Genomic DNA, 16177 nt, shown 5'->3' on the forward strand with positions numbered 1-16177 from the left:
TCCTTACATGGAAGGAGAGACTTCACTGTCAGTACGAAGGGATGTTGTAACAGTTACAACATCCCTTCGTACTGACAGTGAAGTCTCTCCTTCCATGAATCATCTCCTGGTTTTATTGAAACCTCCCCCCCCAAAAAAAACCCGGGGCTCAATAAAATAAAAATAAAAAATTGCCCAGCCCTCCCCCACCCGAGGGCAAATTTGGGGAGCTTGGAACCCTCTTCCAGCAGAGGGAGAGGGTGCCAGTCCTCAGTAACTAACTTTAAACGCGCTCGCAACCGACGCGCGTCCATCCTCCGACAAAAAATTAAATAGTAATAATAAAAAAGAAAAATAACGGATTAAAAATTAATTAATTATAAAGAAAAACAAAAGCGACAAGATTTTTTTTTTTTTAAAAAAAAGGAAAGGGCGGGCTTGAAGGATCACCAGGTGATTTTTTTTTTCTGCCGTCGGTTTTCGACGTTTCTAACTTCCCCGGAAGGGCAGTTAGTCGCCTCACAACAACTTATTTAGTGACCGTTCGAGGTGACAAGGGTCACTGAAAAAAAAATGACGTGGTCGTTTTTCCCCACACTTACGACCGTTGCAGCATCCCCAAAGGTCACGTGGTCAAAATCCGGACACTTGGCAAACAACTCATATTTATGACAGTTGCAAGGTGTCCCGGGGGTTGTAAAAACGGGACAAAATGATCATAAAACAGGACGAAATGGTCCCGTTTGGTCATCAAATGGGACAAAGTGCACTTAATGACCATTTTTCACACGTACGACGTATGCAGCATCCCCAAAGGTCACGTGATCAAAATTCGGACGCTGGGCAGCCGGTTCCTACTTACAACGGTCGCAGCGTCCCCGGGAGTCACACGATCCCCTTTTGTGACCTTCTGACAAGCAAAGTCATTGGGGGAAGCCAGATTCACTTTACGACCGTGTTACTAACTTAACAACGGCCAGGAGTCACTTAGCGACGGAGGCGAGGAAGGTGGCGAAATGGGGCAAAACCCACTTTACAACGGTCTTGGAAATGTGGGGCTCCGTTGTGGCTGTGAGTTGAGGACGACCAGCCTAAATCCGTGGCCGTGGCACCGTGCCGCCAGCTGCCAAACAGCCAGATTGGCGTCCTCAGGAACCACGGTGCCCTCCGCCCTCCGCCAGCGGGCAAAATCCCTGCCATTTCAAGCCATCGCCTCTGGCGAGACCGTCTGAGCTGCCCGCAGCGCCACCCGGCCTGGCTCTTCAGCCTTGGCCCCCCAAATCCGCAGGCTTCCCCCTAAACCCGATCTGGAGGGGGGGAGTTTAGCCCCCAAAGGAAAGGAAACCCCTAAGGCAGGGGAGGGGGGGAAGCCCCAAAGGCAGCTCTCAACCAGGGGCAGTTGGAAGTAATTTCAGTCGCAGTCCCTTTTTTCCAGCCAAAAGAATTATTGCATTAAATTTAGGAGGCGTATACATTTCAAACATCAAATCGGCTCGTATTTATTTATAGATCCCGCCGATGCGTATGTAATAAGGCTGCAGGGAGGCGGACAGGGTGGGGGCCGGCCAACGCTGCTCGGTGTGTGTGTGTGTGTGTGTGTGTGTGTGTGTGTGTGAAAAACAGCTACTTTTCCCTGGCAGTTGCCAGGAGCTGCCTAAACAAAGCGGCTTGTTGTGCGGGATGGCACTGCCAACACGGCTTGGGCGTAACTGGAGCCCCCCTGCCGTCCCCCGAAATGCAGCTCCCCACCGGCACCGCTTTGAAGATTGACAACCAAAGGGGGGCACCACCCCCCTAAAGATCTCCATCCAATTTGCAGCACCCCCAAAGCCAGAGAGAGTCTTGCAAGGAAGCTGTTGGGACAGCCGAGCCCGGCCCGGCCCTGGCCCTGCTCTGCTGCCCGCCCCCCCCCCGCCACGTCCACGCAGGGAGCTCGAGTCCCATACGCTTAGAGGGCGGTGGGTCAGTCCATTGCCCCATCCCTGGAGGAAGCCCCAACGGGCAGGGAACCATCCATCCCAGAAGAGGAGGTGACCCATCAGCCTCTTCCACCCACCACTTATTCTAAAGGAGATTCCTTTGAAAAGGATCCGGAAGGTCCGCTTGGTTCAAAGGCGGCAGCCTGTGGGGTTTGGCCCGAGTCTGGATTTGCAAACGTGACCCTCCTCTTGCGGAGACCGTATGGGTTGCCGATTTGCTTCTGGGTGCAACTCCAAGTGCGGGCTGCCCCCTTTAAAGCCCTACATTGGAAGGACCGTCTTTTCCCAAATGGTTTCCCAATTCCTGACAGCGAGAACAATTAACCCGTGGCACAACCTGCCTCCAGAAGCTGTAAATGGTTCAACACTGGAAGTTTTTAAGAAGAGACTGGACAGCCCTTTGTCCGAAATGGTCTAGGCTTTCCTGCCTGAGGAAATTGGACTAGATGACCTCCAAGGTCCCTCCCAGCTCTATTATTATTATTATTATTATTATTATTATTATTATTATTATTATTATTATTATTATTATTATTATTATTATTATTTCCACTTGACCCACTAGAGCAGGCATGTCAAAATGGCTGGCCTGCGGGCCGCACGTGTCATGCTGAGACCGCGCCCACCCCACTGCAGGCAATGGGGCAAAAGTCACTATTTGTCACGTGACGTCCTGTGACGTCACGAGTTTGACATGCCTGCACTAGAGCGAGGAGGCCGGGGATGTTATGGGTCCCCTCTGTGGGACCCAGGAGACGGGCCTTCTCTGTGGTGGCTCCCTCCCTGTTATTTGAAGGGCCCTCTTTTCCCAGTGGCCTCCACCTGACCCACCCGAGTGGGGAGGGAGGCGGAGGATGCGATGGGTCCCCTCTCCCCTCCCCCTGGATTTATATGGCTGGCCGGGGAATTCTGGGAGTTGAAGTCCACACGTCTGAAGGTGGCCAAGCTTGGGAACCCCTCCGGTAGAGGCTTAATTGACAGTTGTGGATTTGCCCCCTAGTTAGTTACCTAGATGATCCCAGACCGTAGTTGATCAGCACAAACAGTTAATCGTTAACGTTAACGAGCAGTGAAGGACACAAGCAGGGGACTAAGGCTCAGATGTAGTTGGGGATGAAGGAGGGAAGCTGGAAAAGAGCAGGGCCTGAGGTCAGGCGAGAAGTGAGCGAGCGAGCGAGCAGGACCTTCCCTGGGACGTGGCTGCGGCACCCACCGCCGTCCCCTGCAGCCCAGGGCTCCGGGCTCCAAGGAACAGTCCCTGCAGCTCTGGAAGGGGACTGCGGGGGTGGAAGCAGCCATTGGGCATGGATGGTGAGGACAGGGCTGTTTGGAAAGCCTGCTGGGAGGGCATCAGCCATTTTGTATTCCATTTCTAGACACACACACACACCCCATCACCCTTGGGTGCCTCGACGTTTGAGCAATGGTCAAGAAGGTTCAAGCAAGAATGCAAAAGGGGTCTTCCTAACGCCACAGGGGGCTGCCAGTGTCTGGGGCCCCTGAAGAGAGGTCAAAACAGGCAGCCTTTTGAGGTTGTGGCCACAATCTTGATTTGATATTTTATTTTATGAGGGTGAAAGCTTATTCTCCGAGCTCGTGGGTTGGTTTCCGAGCCTTTCGTTACCCGGGCTAGGTTGCAACTTCAGCGGCGTGTAGGGGATGTTGACGTTCTTCTGTTGACAAGGGCTTCCAGTGTGGGCGTGTCGAGTGAGGGTCTTGTGATGGCTCAGGGGTGGGTCAACAGTGAGGGGCTGGAGAAGGCTCTTGTGATGGGGAGGTCACATCAGGGCAGGGTCACTGCGAGGTGAACCGCTGGTGGGAGTGGGGGATTGCGCGGGATGGTTGAGCATCGGTGCTGCCTCTGGTGGGCTGTGCGGTTGATTTGGACCCCGAGGATTTTGAAGGCTGGTTGTAGGTCAGTGTGTCTGTGGATGGAATTGCTGGTGGAGGGCCAGGCTCCGATGAACTCCCAAGCGTGGTGGGTGGTAGCTGGGCCAAGGATTCTTGTGTCAGTCCAATTGGACTGGTGCCGTTTGGTGTAAGTGTGGCTAGAGATTAAGGATTTGAGGGCTTGTGGAGTTTGACTGGGCAGGGATAAGCCAAGCAGGCAAACTCTGATGGGCATGAGCAGCTGCCAAAAGCTATCTGCCCTGGGGGAAGGGGGTGGCACCCGACATTTATTGGCCAACACACAAGCTGTGTATATTACGGGAAAGACTTGGACACAGGGGTTCCCTGATGGATTAGGCCAGGGGACGCCCGAGCCATCTGACACCTTTCGACCTTGGCCTCCTGCATTCACTACTCAATCAGCAGGAGATTTAGGGGTAGCCCTACCCTCACTTGTACCCCACAAAGTGAGATGACAGAGGGATGCCACGGCTGAGGAAGGACCCCAAAATCCTCGCCTTCCAAGAATAGCCCCCTGGGGGATTTTTTGGCAAGCTGCTCCAGCTCAGGAAGTTGCCAAGCAGAAAAAAAAATGGGGGGCGGGGGGGGCGTTGTAAGCAAAGTGAAAAGATACCCATTGCAGAAGCCCCTCGTGATAGAAGACGGGGGGGATCAGCTGCAGCGTGGCAGTCCCGGCAGCACCAGACAAGGAGAAAAGGAAGCAGGAGAGAGAGAGAGAGAGAGAGAGAGAGAGAGAGAGAGAGAGAGAGAGAGAGAGAGAGAGAGAGAGAGAGAGAGAGAGAGAGAGAAATGTGAGCTCAGACACACACACACCGGCAGGGTGGACAACGCACACTCAGGTGGGGGGGGTGGGAGAATCTCCAAGGAAGCCAGTTCCCCCCTCCTCCATCTTCTGGGGCTGGCGGAGGTTTCTACAAGTAGTCCTCAACTTACAACAGCTCGTTAAGTGTCCGTTCAAAGTGACAACGGCACTGAATAAAAGGGAGCTAGGACTGGTTTTCAGACTTAGGACCGTTCCCCCGTGGTCACGTGATCAAAATTCAGGTGCTCGGCGATGGATTCATATTTACGACGGTCGCAGTGTCCCGGTGGCGGGGGTCACGTGATCCCCCTTTCACGACCGTCTGACCAGCCAAGTCAACGGGGGAAGCCAGGATCACTTTTAAGGACTGCGTTGCTAAACCCACATTCTGGACAGAGAGGACTGCTATTTCGAAAGAGGGGTCAGAGAAGCCATCTAGGTTAAGACTGAACAGCCCTCCCCCAATAGAGGGGGGAGGGACACGACACCACCCATCTCCTGCTTACAACATGGTCCTTTGGGCAGTTCCAAGAAGGCTCCACCCGCATTTGCACCACTCAGGTGACCCTGAGGGCACAGCCGAACCCACCACGACTCTCAGAGAGAGGACTAACGACCGGAGGACTGCAAGGAACGCCAACCCTTCCATCCTCCACCCTTCAGGCAGAACTGAAGAAGCTTCTTGGATGAGAAGGGAAAGATCTTCGAGGGACGCGCCTTTGGGCCAACCCTGACCCGACGGACGGGGAAGCGCCACAGGCTTCTCTTACTTAACCACGGCGGTGATTCGATTAAAAACGGTGGCCAGAAAGGTTATCAAACGGGCCAAAAGCCGCTGAACGACTCTCTTGCTTAGCAACGGACAAATTCCGGGCTGTGGTCTTAAGTCAAGGACTACCTGTACGAGTAAACGCTCTCTTGTCCTTCGTTTGAGAAGCCAGCTGGACCAGACCCACGTCCAGCATGGGGCAAGCACTTAAAGCAGAGAGCCTGGGGGAGGAAGGGGGGGTTTTGAGGAACATTAGGTGCCCCGAGGCCCAAACCTTTAAGCCTGAGAGGAGGGGGGGGCTCTGTTTGTGTTTTGGGAAGCTGAGCTCAGGGCACAACACGGAGAGGAGACCCCAGACTCTCTTTTTCACGATCACGTCCACCTTGCCGGCAAGCCCTGGGCTGGGAGGAGAAGGGGAGCCTGTGGGGGGCAGGCAAAGGGCCCTCGGGCCGCCCCGGGCAGCTCCTGGTGTGCCGTGTCTGTGCCGTGGCTACAACCGGCACTTCTAAGGAGGCCTGGCGGGGGTTTCCTTCTCACGTGCACCCAGGCCAGTCCTTTAAAAGGAGAACAGGCAACCTCGCTCGGCCTTGTAGACTATTCAAGCTTTGATAGTTTGGACTGGGGAGTCCCTGGTGCTCTCTGAGCTTGGACGTTTTCTTGCAGAGGTTTGATGAGCCAGACAGGGAACATCATCGGTGCCGGAAGGGAGAGGGGGTTGCAGGGAGGAGGAGGAGGAGGGAGGGGAGGGGGAGAAAGATGAGAAGCAGAGGAGGGAGGAGGACCAGGAGGAGAAGGAGAAGGAGAAGGAGGAGAAGGAGAAAAAGAAAGTGAAGAAGAAGGAGAAGGAGATGGTGAAGGAGAAGGAGAAAGGAGAAGAAGGAGGAGGAGGAGGGTGAAGGAGAAGGAGATGCTGAAGGAGGAGAAGGAGAAGGAGGAAGAAGAGGAGGGAGGAGGGGAGGGGGGAGGGGGAGAAAGATGAGAAGCAGAGGAGGGAGGAGGACGAGGACGAGGAGAAGGAGAAAGAGAAAGAGAAAGTGAAGAAGGAGAAAGAGATGGTGAAGGAGAAGGAGAAGGAGGAGGAGGAGAAGAAGGAGGAGGAGGAGGGTGAAGGAGAAGGAGACGCTGAAGGAGAAGGAGAAGGAGGAAGAAGAGGGAGGAGGAGGAGGAGGAGATGCTGAAGGAGAAGGAGGAGGAGAAGGAGAAGCTCGGTTGTTTTCTTGCAGACGTTTCCTGACCCAACTACGGAACGCCATCAGTGCTAGAAGGGAGGAGGGTTTGGTCTCTGCTTATGTTTTGCATTTAAGACATTCCTTAAGGAGGAGGAGGAGGAGAAAGAGAAAGTGAAAGTGAAGAAAAAGTAGAAGGAGAAGGAGGAAGAAGGAGGAGGAGGAAGAGGAGGAGGAGAAGGAGGAGGAGGAAGGAGGAGGAGGAGAAAGGAGAAGGAGGAGGGAGGAGAAGAAGAAGGAGGAGGAGAAGAAAGAGAAAGTGAAGAAGGAGGAGGGAGGAGAAGGATAAGGAGGAGGAGGAGGAGGAGAAGGAGGAGGGAGGAGGAGGAGGAGAACCTTGGTTGTTTTCTTGCAGACGTTTCCTGACCCAACTATGGAACGCCATCAGTGCTAGAAGGGAGGAGGGTTTGGTCTCTGCTCATGTTTTGCATTTAAGAGATTCCTTAAGGAAACCGCATTTGCTAAAAGACTCTCTGGGGATTTGCGTCTCCCCCCGTCCCTTCTTTTTCCCATCACAAGCCCCCCAGGACCAGGGGAGCCACCCCCTCCTCACCCGAGGAGCTCACCTCGTCCAGAAGAGATGCCAGTTCTGTCTGCAGGGGTCCGCCGTTGGTCCCACCGGGAGGAGAGTGCAGGGCAGGGAGGTCAGCATCCGCCGAGAGAACAAACGGACAAAAAAAGGCCACTTTTTCAAAGCAAGGTCATCGCTGCAATACTACACTTCATCCCCCGTGTTGAAATTGTTCCGTGAATTAATACACAGAAGGAAGCCACTTGTGAAATACCGTACGGATTTTCTGGTTGATCACGACAGTGAGAACAATTCGCCAGTGGAACTACTCACCACCAGAAGTTGCAGGGGCTCCGACACTGGAGGTCTTCAAGAAAAGACTAGGCAGCCATTTGTCCAGGGTGATATGAGAGTCTGCTGCCTGGGCAGGGGGCTGGACTAGAAGACCTCCAAGGTCCCTTCCAACTCTCCTATTATGTTTTGAGGAAAGCTCTGGATTCTACAGAGATTCTTGCCTTCGACCACAATCCCGCCCAAACTCAGCGAGGACCCAAAGCAGAAAATGTAGCTTCTATAGACACTGTCAGGGTCTTACCTCAAAGCCTGGGATGTGATGGACAGCTGGCTAAAAAAAAACCACACACAACACAAATATCCACGTTACCGCCTGACTTTGAAAGGAAGGGGGAAAAGTCCTGAAAAACTCTTGAAGTCCCCACATCTTCAAGTTGACAAGGCTGAGAAACGGCGCTCGGCAGGTCTCAGCCTTGTCCGCTTTATGCTTCTCAACACCCTTGCGCTTCTCCGCTTTCAGATGCATGGACTTCAACTCCCAGAAGCCAGCGCTTCTCCATCTTATCAACTCGGCTGATGGCCCAGGACAAAAGTCTTGGACGCGTCAGAGATGCACGAATCCTACTTTATGCAGCAAGAGTGGCTTAGCATTCAACAAACCTTAGTCAGGCCAAACCTGGAACACGGCATCCAGCCTTGGTTACCACATTACAAAAAAGATGCCGAGACTTTTGGAAAAAGTGCAGGAATTGGGCCTGGCTAGTCTGGAGAAAAGGGACGCGGTGTGGCTCAGTGGGTTGGGACGCTGAGCTTGTCGATCGGAAGGTCAGCAGTTTGGAGGGTCGAATCCCGACTGCCGCGTAGCAGAGTGAGCGCCTGTTACTCGTCCCAGCTTCTGCCAACCTAGCAGTTCGAAAGCACGTAAAAATGCAAGTAGAAAAATAGGGACCACTCCGGTGGGAAGGGAACAGCGTTCCGTGCGCCTTTGGTGTCTAGTCAAGCCGGCCACAGGACCACGGAGACGTCCTCGGACAAGCGCTGGCTCTTCGGCTTTGAAACGGAGACGAGCACCGGCCCCTAGAGTCAGAAACGACTAGCACGCGCGTGCGGGGGAACCTTTACCTTCACCTTTTTAGTCTGGAGAAGGGAAGGACCAGGGGGGACACGATAACGGTCTTCCAGGATTTGAGGGGCTACCATAAAGAGGAGGGGCTCAACTTATTTTCCAAAGCACCAGAAGGCAGAACAAGAAGCAAAAGGTCAAAATAACCTGGAATTAAGGAGAAACTTCCTAACAGTGAGGACAATTAACCAGTGGAACAGCAGGAGCGGGGGGGGGGGCGTCCTCACCCGGCGAGATCCGCCTGACATTTGGGGGGGCTGTCTCAGCCCCTGACTTCTCCCCTCCCCTTCACAGGCGTGAATTTTAAAATTATTTTATGCTGGTGGGAAGACAAGAACTGCACCGGCTACACGAGGCTGTGTTTTTTTGGCATTGAGAAAAGCTATTGTTAACATCTGAGTCCCAAAAATTACATTCATTACATGAATGTTGTTGTTGTTGTTGTTATTATTATTATTATTATTATTGTTGTTGTTGTTGTTGTTGTTGTTTTGTTGTTGTTGTTGTTGTTGTTATTATTATTATTAAACATAATATAAAATTATAAACATTAGTGCTCATATGCAACTGGTTGCTCAAAGACAGCCCGTTTTTTAGCCTTCAGCTCACCAGGCTTAAGCTGGGCAAAATGAGCCGAGAGGGGGGGGGAAATGGGTGGGCGTTTATTGGGGGGGGCACTGTTACCCCCTGCAATGTCATTTGTGTACAGTGAGTCCTTGAGTTCCGACCATATGCTCTTAAGTCATGATGGTCATCAATTAGGCCACCCCTATATGACTGACTCAATTTTACTTTTGCAGCCGTCGCGAAACAAGTGCCACGGTCGTTAAGCGGACCGCCACAGGCCGGTTTGGTCGATAACTGGAAGCCAATGCCGGTTTTCAACAAAACGGCGGCAAAACCCGATCCCGTGACTGCGGGAAGCTGCAGGCGGCCATACGGGCGGGACGGTTGCTGAGGTTCAAAGGCCAATCCGGGGAAGGCAGTCGTCAGAATCCCTAGTCCGGGTCGTAGGTACCCGCAGGGAGGTTTGTCGCAACTTCAAACGGTCACTAAGTGGGCAGTCGTAAATTGAGGACTACTTGTCGTGTGTCAGGACAGGCGTGATGGCCTCGTGGCTTCACCCAGACCTCCTCCTCCCGGCTCTGCCAGGTCCTTGGGGGGGGGGAGATTGCTGCACAGAGGCCCCCCCTCGGCTGGGCTGCCTCCCCCCTCCCTTCAGCCTCAAGGCCTCCTGCACCCCTCCTCGCACCCCCCAGGGCTCCCCCAGGCTCCAAGTCCCCCCAGAAGCCCCCAACTCACCTTCTCTCTCTGGATCAGCTCAAAGGCGGCCAGCAGCTCCCCGGCAGCCCGGCTGCCCTTCACGACGGGACACCAGGACAACCTCGGCGTGTGGTCCAGGGTGGGCTTGCAAATGCAGCGGCCCAGGAATTCATCTGCACCCTGGGCAGAGGGAGGGGAGTTTTCCATGGCTCCTAATCCTCTGTCGTTTTGACTGGGGAGGGGGTGTGCGATTGTTTTTACTTCTTTATGCTTTTTACTACATTGGAAGCCAGCCAGAGCTGCCCAGAATTGGGAGATGGTGACAGAAAAATTTAATAGAGGGAGGGAGGGAAGGAAGGAAGAAGGAAGGAAGGAAGGAAGGAAGGAAGGAAGGAAGGAAGGAAGGAAGGAAGGAAGGAAGGGAGGGAGGGAGGGAGGGAGGGAGGGAGGGAGGGACAAAGGGAAGAAGGAAGGAAGAGAGGGACAGAGGGAGGAATGGAGGGAGGGAGGAAGGAAGAAAGAGAGGGAGGGAGGGAGGAAAGAAGGGGGGAAGGAAGAAAAGAAGGAAAAAAGGAAGGGAGGGAGGAAGGGACAAAGGAAAGAAGGGAGGGAGGGAGGAAAGAAGGGAGGGAGGGAGGAAGGGAGGGAGGGAGGAAGGAAGGAAAGGAAAAAAGGAAGGGAGGGAGGAAGGGACAAAGGAAGGAAGGGACAGAGGGAGGGAGGGAGGGAAAAAGGGAGGGAGCGAAGAAGGAAGGAAAGAAGGAAGAAAGGGAGGGAGGGAGGGACAAAGGGAGGGAGGGAGGGAGGGAGGGAGGAAGGGACAAAGGAAGGAAGGGAGGGAGGGAGGAAGAAAGAGAGGGAGGGAGAGAGGGATGAAGGAAGGGAGGGAGGGAGGAAAGAAGGGAGGGAGGGAGGAAGGAAGGAAAGAAGGAAAAAAGGAAGGGAGGGAGGAAGGGACAAAGGAAGAGAGGGAGGGAGGGAGGGAAGAAGGAAGAAAGGAAGGGAGGGAGGGAGGAAGAGAGGGAGGGAAGGACAGAGGGAGGGAGGAAGGAAAAATGGGGAGAGAGGGAGGGAGGGAGGGAGATGGCTGCCTATTTTACTGTTTCTCATCCGGGTATCTTTTCTGGAGCCCCCAGTTTTGGGCCAAGCTCTGGGAGGCACTTCAGGTGGTCCTCGCCTTACCACCGCAGAACGTGGTGGGCTTCCTTGCAGACCTTTCCTTACCAAACCAGGTAACATCCTCAGTGCTAGGAGGGGGTGGGGGTTTTAGGGAGGAGGAGGAGCAGGAGGAGGAGGAGGAGGAGGAGCAGGGCCTTGAGGCTCCAGCTGCTCTCTGAGCTTGGCGAGTTTTCTCGCGGTCGTTTCACGAGCCAGGTAGGCGACTCCACCAGGGCCAGAAGACCTGTAGTAGAAGGCCGGTGGGACTGAGGATGGTACCTAGCCGGGTGGTGCAAAGCCTGCAAGAGGCCGCCTGTCTGTTTCGCTATCATCGCTGTGTCCTTCACAGCCGCCCACCGTCTCCGTCCCGACGAACTCAGGCCGCTGCTTAGCCAGCTTCCCCTCGCCCTCCGCACACTTACGTAGGTGTCCTGGTCGTAGATCTCAATCACGACGTCGGGAGGGGATTCAGCAATATTTTGGGGCGCCCCGAAGATCTCAATCTCATAGAAGATCAGCGTTTGGTCCCAGGTGGGGTTCAGCGTGTTCTTTGCCACGACCGTCTTCTGGCTCTGGTGCAGGAAGGAGACGATGGCGTAGGGATCTGGGACGGGAGAGAGGGGGGGCGGTTTGAGGGCCCACCTTCCGGAGTGCCCAGGAACGCCACTGAGAAACATCTGCACCAGGGGAAGAGCCCTGCACTCTTAGCATGTCCAGAGGAAGTCCTCAGCTTACCAGGGTTCATTTGGTGACCATTCAAACTTACAACGGCGCTGAAAAAAGGGACTTACGACTCGTTGCAGACTTACAACTTAACAATATTGATGATTATGATGATGATGTTGGAAGGCACCTTGAAGGTCATCTAGCCCAACCCCCTGCTCAGGCAGGGAACCGTACACCATTTCAGACAAATGGCTGTCCAGTCTCTTCTTAAAAACTTCCAGTGTTGGAGCATTCACAGCTTCTGGAGGCAGGTGGTTCCACTGGTTAATTGTTCCGACTGTCAGGAAGTTTCTCCTTAGTTCCAGGTTGCTTCTCTCCTTGATTATTTTCCATCTGTTGCTTCTTGTGCTGCCTTCAGGGGCTTTGGAGAACAGGTGGATCCCCTCCTCTTCTCTGTGGCATCCCCTCAAATACTGGAAGGCTGCTATCCTGTCCCCCCTCGTCCTTCTCTTCATTAAACTGGACATCCCCAATTCCAGCAACCGTTCCTTATATGTCTTAGCCTCCAGTCCCCCTGATCATCTTTGTTGCTCTTCTCTGCGCTCTTTCCAGAGTCTCAACATCTTTTTTACATCGTGGTGACCAAAACTGGACGCTGTATTCCAAGTGTGGCCTTACCAAGGCCTTGTAAAGTGGTATTAACGCTTCGCCTGATCTTGATTCTACCCCTCTGATGATGCAGCCTAGCACTGTGTTGGCTTTTTTGGCAGCTGCAGCACACGGCTGGCTGGCTGGCTGCCTGCCTGTGTTCAACTGATCAAAATTCAGATGCTTGATGACTGACTCACATTTATGATGGTGGTAGTGTCCCAGGGTCCCTCCTTTGTGACCCTCCAAGCATTGTCCAGGAAGTTGGCAGAAGACCACACACCTCACCTCGCTTTCAAAGAAGCTCGGAGACGACGTTTCTACCTGCCTTCCCTTGTCTCCATCTCCACCACCTCCTGCCCCAGAGTCCCGGGCCTTGTCTGCCCCTCTTGAACCCCAGGCTACCTCATTCCCCACCCTTGCCTTGTGGGCCAGACGCGACCCACGTCTACTCACCCATATCCCTAGTGATGTCCTGTGGAGATTCTCCCTCACCCAGATCACGGTTGTCCCAAAGGTGCTTTCCCCCCCCCCAAAAGGCAACTGAACCTTTTTGCTTTTTCCTTCGAAAACCTTTTGCTTCTCATCCCAGGAGCTTCTTTAGTTCTTGACTGAAGAAGCTTCTTGGAGGAGAAGTGGAACGTTTTCAAAGAATAACAGCAAGAAAGACCAGTGGCCTTTTTTGGGTGGGGGTGGGGGTGGGGGGGAAGCACCTTTGGGCTATCCCTCATCGTGTTATCATCACCAAGAAATGATGCCACCTTTGGCTTTAACGGGAGAAATTCAGAGATGCGTGTAGAATGAGGTGGTAGCTATAACTTTAAAAGAGAAAGAAAGAAAGAAAAAGCCTTGCTTTTTGGAACACTTTGCAAATATGTAATAATAATAAGGTTGGAAGGGACCTTGGAGGTCATTTAGTCCAACCCCCTGCTCAGGCAGGAAACCCTATACCCGCGGTGGTGAACCTATGGCACGGGTGCCAGAGGTGGCACGCAGAGCCCTCTCTGTGGGCACGCGTGCCGTCGTCCCAGTCCTAGACCTTCAGCTGGTCTTTATAAAACCTTTTCGCTTTAGGCCTCCGCCGCTGTGTGCAAAAAAAGAGGTTCAATCAATCAATCCATTTCAACTTCTCGCAGGGAAAAAAAAGTTCTCGCAAAGTTGGAATTGACTGATTGAACTTTTTAGTCCCCCCCAGTCTGCCCTTACCACTGCAGCCACGCCCACCCAATGGGCCACGCCCACCCAATGGGCCACACCCACCCAATGGGCCACACCCACCCAAAGAGCCACGCCCACCCGGCACCCGATGATACATAAGTGGGTTTTGGGTTGCAGTTTGGGCACTGGGTCTCTAAAAGGTTCGCCATCACAAATGTAGGTCTGTGATTCTATTACTACTGCCTTGAAGGAGGCCACCAAACTGGAAGCTGTGCCAACATCCTTTGAAGGATCTTTGCCATTCCTGCTCATAACAACACAAATCCTTCTTCAGGATCTAGCTGATGCCATCGTCAAAAATGAATGAACGAATCATTTCGTTCCTGCAGCCGTTCTTCCTGTGTTTTTGCCTCCAGGCCTTCGATCATCTCAGTCGCTCTTCTTTGCACTTTTCCCCCAAAGTCCCAACCTCTTCCTTTTTTTTTTTTTTTTTGGTAATGTGGGGGACCAAAACTGGACGCAGCATCCCAGAGGTGACCTTACTAAGGCTTTACAAAGCGGCGCCGATACTTCGCGCGATCCCTTCGCTGTGGCCCAACGTTCTTTCTTTCGCCTCGAGTCGAGAGGAACAGTGTCTGGGCCGCAGCCGACCCTGTTCCGAAGCCTTTTCAAAAGACCCCTTTGTCTCCGCTTCGCACCCATGCCGGGTTGCGTTTTTGTGACCCTGAAAAAGCGCCCCTTTATGCTTTGTTCCACCAACAGCAAGTCGCAATTCCATCTTGGTCTACATCTGTGCCGGGTGTTGTCATTGGCTGCCGTCCATGCAAAGAAAGTTACTCCCACTCGGCCTAGCCAATCAGACGGGATGAGGTCATCCTTTTGGAGAGAGACTCCGAGTTCAAGGCAACAAACGTGTTTCTCTCTCTCTCTCTCTGTGTGTGTGTGTGTGTGTGTGTGTGTGTGTGTGTGTGTGTGTAGGAGAAAGAAGAGATTTGCTGTGGTGGGGGGGGGGGGGAAAGCAGATTCTGCATCTCCAAATATCTGCCCTGGCCTAAAATCCCGGTGCAGCTCTGGGCTTACCTGAAAAGCTGTCTTTATCCATGGCTAGCAGGTCCCTTGCCTGGTAGATGTAGCAGCGTAGATGGTAGCGGTTTCCATCTTTAAGGAGAGAAAGGTTGTGAGCAACACAACAAAAGCAGCAACAGAATGGAATATCTTGCTTTAAAGCGAAAGCTCTGGAGTAACGGGGTGGGGGGTGGGGGTGGTGGTTTCGTCTCCAAACATGGCCGCTTTCAGACTTCTGGACTTCAACTCCCAGAATTCCTCAGCCAGCTCTGCATACTGGGGGATGCTGGCTGGGGAATTCTGGGCGTTGAAGTCCACCAGTCTAAAAGTGGCTATGTTTGGAGGCCCCTGGCCTAGAGGTAATGTGTTTTTCCGCCTAGCACGGGGGTAGGCAACAATTGCCCCAGTGTTACTCAGGAATTTAACAAGAGCCAAAAGAAACTCCTGAGCCGAGGTTTCAGCAAGCAAACAACTTTTATTTTGATCGAAATAGAGTCAGGTGGCCACATCTCTCTTCGTAGCTGGTAGAGAGATGAAGGCAACAACCAGGAAAGGTGTCTTCCACCTTTTATACCTTTCCAGAACAAAGAGATCTGGTCTGGGTAGTAGGAACCAAAAGTTACAGAAAGATAATTCCTAGGTGATGACTCATACACAACAACCCAGGGTCCACCATAACTCCTTCCCCCCCTCCCCTTACCTTACTTTTCATGTAAGCAATCACCTGTACCTAAAGCATGAAACATTTGCTTTTATAGAACTAATTTCCCAATATAAAGCACCTATAAAGCATATATACACATGATTACAAAGTATCACTACTAATATCAATATTACTAACATCAACGTTAAGCATAATATAATCCCTTCACAACCTCGGCTCTTTTATGACTCATGCACTTCAACTCCCAGAATTCCTGAGTCATCATAGGAATTCTGGGAGTTGAAGTCCATGAGTCATAAAAGAGGCCAGGTTGCCTACCCCTGATCTACACCATCCAGTGTCCTTTACCCAGGGGTGGGATTCAAATACGTGAACAACCAGTTCTCTGCATGGATGCCGCTTCCAGAAGTCCAAGGCCCAGAACGGACTTCTGGAAGCGGCATCCACACACTTCCGGTGCGCTGTTCTGGGCCTGGGAGGCCTCCCCTGGGCCTCCAATGATCAGAACGGACTTCTGGAAGTGGTGTCCACGCGCTTCTGGTGGGCCATTCTGGGCCTGGGAGGCCTTTCCCGGGCCTCTTGAGGCCCAGAATGGACTTCCGGAAGCGGCGTCCACGCACTCCCAGCATTCCGTTCTGGGCCTTGTGAAAAAGGGCTAGGCTAGGGCTTCAGCCAGTTCTCCGAAGTAAAAAAAAAATTAGCTACCGGTTCTGCCGAACCGGTGCGAGCCAGCAGCCTTTATCAATGCGCTTTGTGGTTATTACTGTTTTATGGCTCCCTTCCTTGAATTCAATTCAATTCTTCCAGTGTTTGTCAACATCTCTGTGACCCACTCAGAGCACAGCAATTCTAGAGCAGATCCAAAATAATGAAATTCTCCCCCTAAGAGTGACACCGGGAACTCGGGAGCGCTTTCAGCATCCGGGTGAGTACTGGTCATGCACCGACCCACAGATTCCTG

General features: G+C 52.9%; 1 protein-coding gene across 5 annotated transcripts in view; it reads right to left on the reverse strand.

The window, feature by feature from the left end:
* DYSF (dysferlin) overlaps window positions 1–16177 on the reverse strand; it is a gene marked incomplete at its 5' end in the record, with an annotated part of 133750 nt that overhangs the window by 50201 nt on the left and 67372 nt on the right. For all 5 annotated transcript variants that reach the window (XM_081332853.1, XM_081332852.1, XM_081332851.1 and 2 more), the window contains 6 exons: window positions 4483–4524; window positions 7233–7259; window positions 7773–7802; window positions 9897–10037; window positions 11438–11619; window positions 14568–14645. In XM_081332853.1, the coding sequence (XP_081188979.1) occupies window positions 4483–4524; window positions 7233–7259; window positions 7773–7802; window positions 9897–10037; window positions 11438–11619; window positions 14568–14645 (500 nt within the window). The remainder of the gene's footprint in view (window positions 1–4482; window positions 4525–7232; window positions 7260–7772; window positions 7803–9896; window positions 10038–11437; window positions 11620–14567; window positions 14646–16177) is intronic.

Source organism: Vipera berus, assembly GCF_964194415.1.
Source record: "Vipera berus genome assembly, chromosome: 7".
NCBI classification, from domain to species: domain Eukaryota; kingdom Metazoa; phylum Chordata; class Lepidosauria; order Squamata; family Viperidae; genus Vipera; species Vipera berus.